The 11236-nt window shown below is 30.3% G+C and overlaps 1 protein-coding gene across 13 annotated transcripts in view; it reads left to right on the top strand.

Annotated features, from left to right (window-relative positions):
* The window catches only part of LOC126814365 (transforming acidic coiled-coil-containing protein 2), a 35094-nt gene that overhangs the window by 20007 nt on the left and 3851 nt on the right, over positions 1–11236 (top strand). For 3 of the 13 annotated variants that reach the window (XM_050539446.2, XM_056099457.1, XM_050539454.2), the window contains 8 exons: positions 531–585; positions 4383–4560; positions 4902–5087; positions 6362–6409; positions 7455–7475; positions 9353–9531; positions 10075–10118; positions 10325–10485. In XM_050539446.2, the coding sequence (XP_050395403.2) occupies positions 531–585; positions 4383–4560; positions 4902–5087; positions 6362–6409; positions 7455–7475; positions 9353–9531; positions 10075–10118; positions 10325–10485 (872 nt within the window). Of the gene's footprint in view, positions 1–113; positions 262–530; positions 586–2542; positions 2561–2967; positions 3083–4382; positions 4561–4901; positions 5088–6361; positions 6410–6814; positions 6830–7454; positions 7476–9352; positions 9532–10074; positions 10119–10324; positions 10486–11236 lie in introns of those variants that run through there. The other 10 variants (XR_007677565.2, XR_007677567.2, XM_050539452.2 and 7 more) reach the window with 8 other exon arrangements.

Here is an 11236-nt window from a genome sequence, read left to right as displayed (position 1 = left end):
ATGCAACACACTCAAGTAATTGCCATAAGGTTTAGATAGTTACATTATGATGATTATAATATTTAATATTGCAAGTTTCCTGCTAGACACATTTACACTTCCTCTTATAGAAATGTTAAATATAATCTGGTTAAGACATAAAACTAGTAGTATGGGTAACTATATGGCTGAATACAAGTTAATGTTTATACATTTGAAATGTAAAATTCATTAATTTCTCTCGTTATAAGATGGGTGGTTATATGTCGAATGTGAAACCTGGTAAGCTTACATTAAGATGGCTTGAACAAACAATAAATACAATGATAAAATTGTTGTTTTGTTATTCATTAAGAAAAATTATATTATTATGGGGCTCAGCTGATATTGTCGATATCTGACATTTTGATCTGTTTGTGTGTATGTCATCAGTATCCAGGAATATAGTTTTATTTTGTTTTCTTTCTATCAATCATTGTAAAAGATTGTGCAGTGTATTGTTCAAAAAGTTTACAATCGTATGCTTATTTTTTGTGTTCTTTTTTTTTCAGAAAAAGAGGAAGAAACCACTCCCCCGAGATTTGCAACAAATTCTTCTTTATCAAGGTGAGTTGACTGTAGACAGAAATATTCAAAGCTCATTGTATTATTATTATCGTTATGAAAAATTTGTTAGTCAATTATATAGCTTTAAGGGAAAAAACTGAATTATGTCATTGTAACTATAATGATATATCTCCATTCATTATGACAGAAGTTTTGGTCTGCTGCTTACAAGTGCTGGGGTGGTTGTGTCATTAGGGCCCTGTACCAGGTTCAAATTACATCCAAATATAGACAGTCCTGGATTAAACATAAGCATGTGCTTAGCACCTTCGAAAAGATTGCCTCCATCACAATAAATGACAAAAAAATCACCCGTGTATATACACATACAACATGAATATTGTAGTCTCTAATTGTCATTTGAAAGATTGTCAATAACTTGAAAATTACAAAATTGTGAAAGTTGAACCTATGAAAGGAATATCAGTCTTAACATGGTTCATGATTTATTTTGATGGGCCTTTAAAATCCAAGTCAAAAGATTATCTACTGTTGATTTTGTTTTCTTAATTAAATGTTAAATAATCAATTTGAGAACAGTTTAGCATGGATTAAGCTGTTGCAAATTTATATTTTCCTAAGAAAATAAAATAACTATTATAAGTAAATAATACTGTTAATATAGTATTGAATAGGTTAATGATATATTTTAGACTTGGGAATATAATTAGAATCTTGTATATAAAGTATGTGTGGGTGGTGTACAAGGAGTTCAGTGCTTAGTGCTTCTGTAGGTTTTAATCCAGACCTTGCTTGTTTTGATTTTAATAGTCTTGTAGCTGAGATGTACAGCTAAAGTAGCCATGTAAAACACTTTGACATTTCCTTCTCTTGATAAACTGAACACACCAACTAGTGTAGTATACCTATAGGTAGGTTAATGAGTTGAAATGACTCATCATATAGTGTAGTCTAGTCTGGACAGAAATGGTAATAACATGTTTTAATGTGAGATTTTATTGTTATTTATTCTTCATGGTAAACAATTAACACTGTACATTAATTTAAAACACAGCAAGGTATATTTCATTTTTTCCTGCTATTTTGTTTAGAATTGTATCTGCATAGGAAGGGTTGGGTGGCCGATTGGTCTAACATGCAGTTTAGATCATAAGGTCTGTCATTCAGCCAATCCCAGTCTTCCGACCACTGCTATAGACCACTGCTATAGACTTCGAGGGAAGAAGAATTATTTAAATAAAATTGTACCATCTCTCTCTCTCTCTCTCTCTTTCTCTCTCTCTAAGATTGTTGATTTTATACTACATGAAATCAATGAGTTTTCCTATTTGTGGTTTGTCTGACCAATACAAGTGATGATTGTCTAAATCTGACATTGCTTACACTATCGATTTTCATCATATTGGTTATTTGATTTTCTCACTCCAGTCTAAGTATTGTATTACTGGCTATCTGGAATTCTCCAACACGATTCTACTGGAGGAGAGAAATGAGTATAGAATATTGATTTTTTACTGCCTCCATTTTCCTCTATACTGTTATAGCAGTAACATACTATAGACAACCTGTTTATAATACAAGCTATTATTCATGTGAATTACATATTGTGATGGTGTATTTCTATCAGGATCTATCATTTAGTTATGAAGTTGTGTAATGTAGGCCTATTAAGCTAAATTAAAAAAGCAAATCAAAACTCATTTGATTTTGCGAAGGATTTATAATTGCTCAACATGGTACTATTGAATGTCATTTATGTACTAATGAACAGTCATTAATATGTGTAATTTCTAGACAATATCCTGAGCATATCTTTTGTAATTTTGTGCTTGTAACAAATCTGCTACCAGTACCACTGTTGTTGTAAATGTAAGACTTTTACAATTACCGGTAAACTAATTTGCTCCACTGTAATTACTAATTGACCAGCTTCTGAACCTGTACATACATTATATCCAACTATTCTGAAATGATGTGTAATTCGCTATACCCAGACTCAACCTTAACTGTGCAGGTATAAAAAACTAGTCTGCCATTTAACATACAAGTTTAGCAGAAGTAATTGTGCTGCAAAAGATAGGAAGGGTTAGGGTTTATCTATTTTTTAGCATACATGTGTAACGCTATCTTATATACATGATACACAGAAGCATGGTTGAGTGTAATTGATCATTCCAGTTTTCACTTCTGCATATCTGTAAGTTAAACACATTAGTGTTAGGAATGCAGACAAATGTGAAAAGGTGTTATTGAATGTAAAAAAGAGTGTGAAAGTTAATGTGTTAACTGAAATAATTGTTGAATTTCATTGAGAACTGAAACACAAATATGTTTAGGAATTACAACTCATTGCGAATCACAGCTGGTGTTTAATTTGTGAATAATAAGAACAATTGTTAAAATTTTGAACTGAAGAAGTCTTATGTTCAATTGTTACATCAACAATCAGCTGTTTATAGCAGTTTTATAGTATTTTGTGTAAGCTTATATAATTGATAGAAGTCTATATCTTGATGACAAATAAAATCATGAAAGGGTAAGTGACTGTTGTCATTGACTAAGCATTATACATATGGTACTATATGTACAATATTGTAAAAAAGCAATATTTGTTATTATTAACTGTTACTGCGACTTCCAAAACAATGTGTTTAATTGCAGTAACTAGTAGTAAGTGTTTGGAACTTGAAGTCTGGTCTTGTACTATAAAAGATGTCCAAACAAAATATTAAACTCCATTTCTTTCTCGATACTCCTGTAAAATTTTTATTGGAAAATGTTGGTATTAGCACTGATATTGGTTTCCTGTTTTATTGACTTGACTTGGGTTTTAAAATGATTGGCTTCCTGCCATCATCAGTTCTAATGACTAGAGATCTGAAAACAATGTACAGTATCCTGTACAGAATTTATCAGTAACTAGCTAAAATATTCAACTTTAACTAAAGTTTTTATTCTTTCAAAGACTATGCGTCATTTGCATTTTTTGGAAAATATCCAATTTCTCATGACATAATCCACAAGTCGTTATTTTGGCTTTAAATGTTATATAAACTATTATTTAGACATATATTAACATAATAAGCCCATGATCAACTCTCTAGAACTTCAGATGGTGGAGATTGAATGAGTTGAAACTGGTTTTCATTTAATGGTTTAATTTAAAAATGGTGAATCGAATCTAACAAGTACTGTTATTACGATAATAAACAATCTATGACAAATCTTGTCAAAACTTCAAACATTGAATGAAATTTTCAGTATATTAATTTTGCATTATCTATTTGTGAACTATTATAGTAAGAATGGTGAGCTCTTTATCTAAATCTTACATAATGCCCCTTTAAGAAAACAAACTCAAAATATCAACTGTCGATAATCACCGGGCTTTGATTCAGTTGGATTAGAATAAGGCCCATTAAAAGATTCAGTGAAATTTATAGGTGGTGTGTGTTGACTATATCCTGCATATTGTCTGCAGTGTATGTCCAACTTTCAATTCATATATCTGAGAAGAGCAGTAGGATGTTAAACCCCATTTCATTTCATATCTATGTAAATTCTGAATGGAATTGAACCATATTTTGATTAATATTCTGATTTTCTGATTATGGTAGTAAGTAAGGATTACAAATCCCTCAAAGGACTTAGGACATTCAGAGACTTTAAAATATTTTATGTCACTGTAAATTTTTGATAAAAATTTTTTTTTAACCCACTGGGAGTTAATACATGTACAAATGTATGGTGTAAACTTTCACTTTATTATAGTTTATTCAAATCAATTATTGATTGACGAACTATATCAATAATGATCTTTTTATTTAATTATTCAGTGAAAAGGATTTACTGCAATTGAATACACCTTCACCCTCTTCAGTAAAACAGAAAAGTAAAAATCATCCTGCTGCTAGAAAACTACAAGACCAGTTTGAAGCGAAATCTGTACCACCGAACCAAGATGTAGATAGATTATTATTTAGTACTAGTCCAATTGTATCAACAGACACCAAGGTAATTTATTCATATTTTATATATCTTTAGAGAAACAAATTAATAAGTTTATAGAACATTCAGGTCTTAATTGGAATATACCTTATGAAATGAGACAAGAAAGATCAAGTTAGCATTTCTTTAACAAGAAACCACGACAAGTTTGAAATGAAATAAGATTCAGGCCTAGTTAACTAGAATTAAGATGCTTTTTGTATTTAAACTGCATTTTAGATTCTAACTATGTAAGATGGTGTGATTTATTAATACAATTAATTACTACTTCTGTCCTATTTTATCATATTGCAAAATGATATTTAATAAAATGAACTAACTTTACATATATTTTGTTAATTCACTAGTCACTGGCCTCCGACAATCTTCATTTTATTGAGGGCAGCGACATACAAGATGCTTGGGTTGACCAGATTCATAATTACACGGAGATTGAAGACTCCTCTCGTCTATCCCAAGATTCAGTAGATAACTATTCATGTTTAAATGATAATCAGGAACTGTGTGAAGATGGTACAGAATTTGACCATGGCGTGCGTTAAATGATATTTTATATTATAAGCATGCTGTGTGATGCTTGCTGATTGCAGTGTTTGAGAATCATTGCTAACCAAACTTATCAGTCATAAATTTATATTATAAGATTGTATCCATATATCTTTGTTGTGAAACCTTCAGAATAATATTTTAATTTACACAGAATAGTTGAGGCATCATCAGCGTTCTTACAGTTAACAAAATCATATAGAAGATGTACTTTTTTTATAACAAAAGCGTATGGTATAGAAGATGTTTTATAAATCCAAATTTTGACAATCAAATTGATGCATAAGTTATGTACAATTGATAAGAATTCATATTTTAGTTAATGTATTCACTTGGTTAGAATCATCAGTCACTTAGGAAGAAAAATTATGACATACTTTTTCAAAAACAGTATCGTTATATAAATAAATCAGATCTGTATTTGTTGATTCACAATAAACTCTTGACCATGAACTAAGATATAATACCGGGTATGTCACCTGTTACTAGTACATGTACGTAGTCACAGTAATTTTAACTACCTATTATTTACATGTATGTGATCGAAGAATAAAAGTACAGCATTTCTGTTTTGATACTCTGACTTTGACCACGCCTGTCATTATGAGATGATCATTTTACTAAATCTACTAATTTGTAACAGATCAACTTTAAAAAGCAAAATTGATAATAGAAATTATTTTAAATTGCATGTACATGTAGTAGTTTTATCAAAATTTCAACCTAAGTTAAAACTTGAAAAAGAAATTGTGATGGTTTTTTGATTGGGAGATTTAACAGAATAATATTACTGTTAGTTTGAACCCTGTTGCAAAATGAAATGGGGTTTAACGTCCTACTGTTTTGCTCTTAAACTGGGCTCATGAAGATGGGGAACCCTGTTGCACAGAATGTAATTATGCACACGTAAATCGGCTCCTGACATCAGAGAATATAAGCCTGGATATCGGTTGTTGATATATGGTGTCAAAAGTCATACAGATAATTCCTTAAATTGTTCTTGAATTACACAAACAGAATTATTGTTAACTGGCGGACACATAAACCATTCCGGGAACTGTTGACAGGAGCAACCAGTTAGTAGTATAACTGTAATTTTGTCAAGACAATATTTGTTGTAGTCGAAGCAAAGATAATGTGTGCTGGAATGATGGAAAATAACAAATTTATGTAACCTTTGTGCAAATGGGTACTGATGTGTAAATTTATTGAATTAATTTTACAGGTACCTCATTCATATCTTATATTTTGATTTTTTCAGGAGGACCGCAATATGGCTGGACATGATCAAGTCGTTCAGTTGGTCCAGGTAAACACCAAAACATTTATTTCATTTTAAATTTTTATGGTTATAATTAAGAGGATACAAGTAGTTTATTAAAACCAATCTAACTTCTTATTTTAAATCAACAGTAACATTAGAATATTAACAATTTTTTTAGATATTTTTTTTCTATTTGACATTTTAGTGGTGTTATTGGAAATATGTGATTAATTGTATAGTTGATTTTACAGTAAATAATATTTGTCCCTTTTAATATGAAATAGCCGTAATTTGATGTTTGTCTAGTGAGCTTTAATATTGTAAAGTTTAAAATAGTACAGTGATGTCAGCTATCATTTGAATGCAGTCAGTTATTATCTTCATGTTATTGAGTGATATATATGTATTTAACATATCGGTAACAACATTTGTACGCCTCTATTTTTAAAGTGTAACATTAAAGAGGTATTCATCTATATTTTTATCTCCCAGAATCTAGAAAACTGTACAAAATACCTCTTTTATTTGTCCTGTAAATCCTATTTTAAGTTGATTAGGGTGGCAGGGGATTCGTTAGTGAGCGAATAATTAATTATTACGCTGTTTATCACTAAGATTATATTATAATTACAGTTTTTATATGGTAAAAGGGGCATCTGTGTCATTCATGATTACCATTAGATCATATTCTGTATATAAATGGTGAAATATTCAGAATACACTTAAGACGAAGGTCGAAGACCATTTAAAAATAAATGCAACATGTCATTTTTTTAAAGTAAAAGTTCTCTCGTTTCTGATTTTACAAGGGAGATAACCCCATTTTAAAAAATTCAACTTTCACAGAAAAATTCTACATTCCTTCGCCTTTTTTTAAAAATGATTATTCTAAGAAACAAGCAATTTCTCAGATTAAAATTTTTTCTCCTTGTAATTTGTTATAAAAAAATCCATTTCCATTTTAAATCATTCATTCTCACAGACTCATCATATTGCTTCGTTATCCCTGGGCTTGTATTATTTCAGTTGCTCTAACTATTTATACATTTTACTTATTTCCTGATTTGCACTTTTTACCTTAAATTCTCAGGGTGTTAATACTGGTGAACAGGTAAACTGGTGTATTGTTATTATTATTTTGGTAGCTTGGTGTTATGTTGTAGTTCAATGTGTGTGTGTGTGTGTTTTAGTTCAGTATGTATATTGTGTGTTTTAGTTCAGTATGTATATTGTGTGTGATTATTGTTGTGTGTTAAATACCGACTTATGTATTAAACTAATATTAAGAAAACCATATAACAAATCCGTGTTTTGAATCCAGCCATGAAACTTTCATAATTAAATAGTTGTTTCTGTGTGCTTTCATTGTGACTAATATAATGATTAATATTCATTACATTTTGAAAAAATTATTTTTCCAGAATATGCTTTAATGCCTACTTATTGCTAAGTTTGATGTTTCTTTCACATTATTTTCTTATATCATTTATTTTACATTTCATTTTCATTTTCTATCATGACTATCATTCATTTACGAAATATAACCTAAACATTAAAATTTGTTAACACAACTGAAAATAAACAGGCCTTATATTAGTGATGTAAAGCAGTAATTAATACTTGAATACAGTACATGTACCAGTATATATTTATGGAAACTTCTAGAAATTGTGTCTGACATTTAAGTTCTTACAGGAATATGCTGTTTAGTATGTGTGTGTAATTAGTAACTTACTGTTATCTTCATGTAATGTTGTTTAGTGTATGCGATTAATAGGTTCAAGGTAGCAATCACAAAGTCACAAATAAAAATAGTTTCTTTTAAAGATACATTATGGGAGATTAGATAAAGAACTGGCAGTTCTCACTATAATAGTTAAAAACTACATAATGTAAAGGGAATTTGCTGAAAATTTCAGTCAAATTGATTCACTCTGAACCAAGATTTTAGCGATTTAATTTTTCGACCTATCCTTGATCATCATTACTAAAGTTGATACGATAGAAAACATAGTCTTGATTATCCATTTCATGATTAAATGATGGATAGAAGTCGAACAGCAAATCGGAACCTAATCCACTAAACATCACAGGCTAGCGATGACAACGATAGTTGATTATGGTCTTGATAAGTTAATTAATGTCTAATGGATAATTAGATAACATTTCAGACCTAAAGAAAGACCTGCAATAGGCAGATTTAGCTCTTGCATAATGTATATTTAACTTTAAAGATATAATTGATCCTGAATTTGAATTAATTAAAAACAGACAATTTACAAATAGATATGTCCTATAGCATTGAGCCGTGCACCCAATTGATCTTCTCCCATCTTTAGAGTTTTATGTTTGAGAGTTTTATATAAAATATATAGCATGATTTTAAATTCAGGTTAAAAAAGTACATTTACTACTTAGAAAATGTGTCTATAAATATTTTAAAGTATAAAAACAAGGTGTTGAAGATTGCATAAATAAGTGGACCGAATTAGGATTTAGATTAAATTTGAAAGACTTGAATATTTAACATCATATAAACAAGTATGTTTCAAATACATGTTAAATGTTGGCTTCAGAAAGAGATTGCTTAACGGGAGCTGGTTCATCATAAAAACAATCAAAGCTTATAGTTATAGTCTTATTTATTGGTCATAGTCATAGCAGTCTGTGAAAATACCAGTGTCGGATATTGCTTTAGAATTATACATGTGGACCTAAACTAGAATTTGAACATGGATTAATAATAGATTGTTTACCCTATGTTAATTGACTGAGATATTATCATTAGAAATATATATGTTTTGGTCTACCAGCTTACCAGGTATTATTGAGTTCTATTATATTTTATATGATGTATCATTATATATTGTTCATCTATTGTTCCATGTACAGTAATTGATAAATTTGTGATTTAAACGTTGTTATTGCATGAACTTGTTATTATATGTTGTTAATCACATGCTAATGATATTTTAACTGTATTTGTAGGTGATGAAATATTCCCAGTCAGAATGGAATAAAATGAAACAAGAATTAGAATTATCCTTTCAATCTGAATTATTAAATAAAGAAAAAGAATGGAGCAAAAAATTAGCTGACCGAGATAAGAAACTTGCTCATATGGAAGAAAAACATCGAAAAGCGCAACAGACAAATGAAGATATGAGGTACAAATGAGTGAAGGAATTAAACACATTATTTTTACCCGGTTGCCCAGCATATTTTTAGATAAAAGTCTAAGAAATGACCTGAAAAAACATAAGACACACTGCATGTCTACTTGCTTTAAGTTCGGGGGGTTGGATGGCCGAATGGTTAGCGTGTGCATGCTGTTTCATAAGGTCTGTCATTGAGTTAACTGGCATGGTTTCGATTCCCTGGTTGTTCGTGACAAGGAGTAGGGTCGCCTTTCCAGCCTCGTGGGTTTTCTCCGAGTCCTTCGGTTTCCTCCCACTGCTAAAGATCCTTACGCGCAAGCGAACTATTGAAATAAAATTGAACCATATATTAGTCCAGAAATGACCTAGTATGTGTCAAGTGGATGTTAAACCCCATTTCTCTCCCCCTCTATCTCTCTGCTTTAAGTTCTTTAATAATATCTTGATTAGTGCAGTTTTATACAGATAGTATAGTGTAAACTGTGAAGCTCAAAATCAATTTTCATCAGTCCAATTTTAATTCTTATAAAATTTACTTTATTTCTTTTCTAGGGCTGTAGTGGCTGAATTTGAAAAAACTATTGCACAATTACAAGGTAACTAATTGTACTGTCTTTATATATTTGTTTTCAAAAATTTAAGTTTGAAAACAAAAAACGTCACTAATAAATATGGTGGGGAAAATGTCATATCTGTAGCAAGATGGCTCATATTAGGTTCTTTGGTATACTTTGTCTTTATGATATATTGTACTTAATAAAAAAAATAAATAAGGTTACAATTGTAAAAATATTTATTACAGCTGAAAGACAGAAGTCCTGCCTTAATTCTCAGCAATCCTTACAAGATATAATGAAAGAACGAGACCAAGCCTTAGAAGATCTGAATTCCGTGGAAACTGCATTTTCTGATTTACATCGGCGCTTTGAAAAAGCGAAGGGTGTAGTGGAAACATTTAAAAAGGTACATATATAGTGTGGTATATTTTCATACTGGTTTCCTCCCACTTTTGACACAGGCACATAATTGTATTGATAATTATAATAATTATAAAATCATGGTCATGTTCAATGGTTTTTAAACCCAGTTTCTTTCATGACTCCATTTTGAAATTTACACTGAATATACATTATCCCATGACCGTGCATGAAAATGGGTCAACACTTTGAACTTTATTTATAAAAGGTCATACAAGACATTGCATTCTATGTAAGGTTCAATATGACGTGAAAATTGCACAACCTGAATAACAAACAACAAGACCCAGTCTACCATTCCTTTTGATCTGTTATTAAGTATTGATATTGATACAATTTTAAAGTACGTGTTTATAAGATATATGTTTAAACATCATGAACCATTCTATTTGTATCACAGATGTTTTGCTTTCAGTATCTATCGAATAAACGAAGACAAATAATTATTGAGGAATATTATTGACATGAACTTAAAACCAATCCAATACATGAATTAATTTAAATATGGAAAATGTGGACGTATATTGTTGTTCGTCTAATGTCCTGTATTACTTGTGGGCCTTCTAGAGGCTTAAACTAAAGTTATAATCCAACTGACTTGAAATTTAAAGTTGATATTAAAGGTAGTGCAGGGTAATTGACCCCATTTTATGAAGTTAATAAGGGCCTTTACTGACTCAATTCTGGCCTCTGGCCGGTTGGTTTCAAAATGGATTAAAAACCATATTGCTTATATC

The sequence above is a fragment of the Patella vulgata genome, chromosome 3, assembly GCF_932274485.2.
Source record: "Patella vulgata chromosome 3, xgPatVulg1.2, whole genome shotgun sequence".
NCBI lineage: Eukaryota > Metazoa > Mollusca > Gastropoda > Patellidae > Patella > Patella vulgata.
The sequence above is the reverse complement of the archived record's forward strand: the minus strand, read 5'-3'. Positions and strand labels throughout refer to the sequence as shown.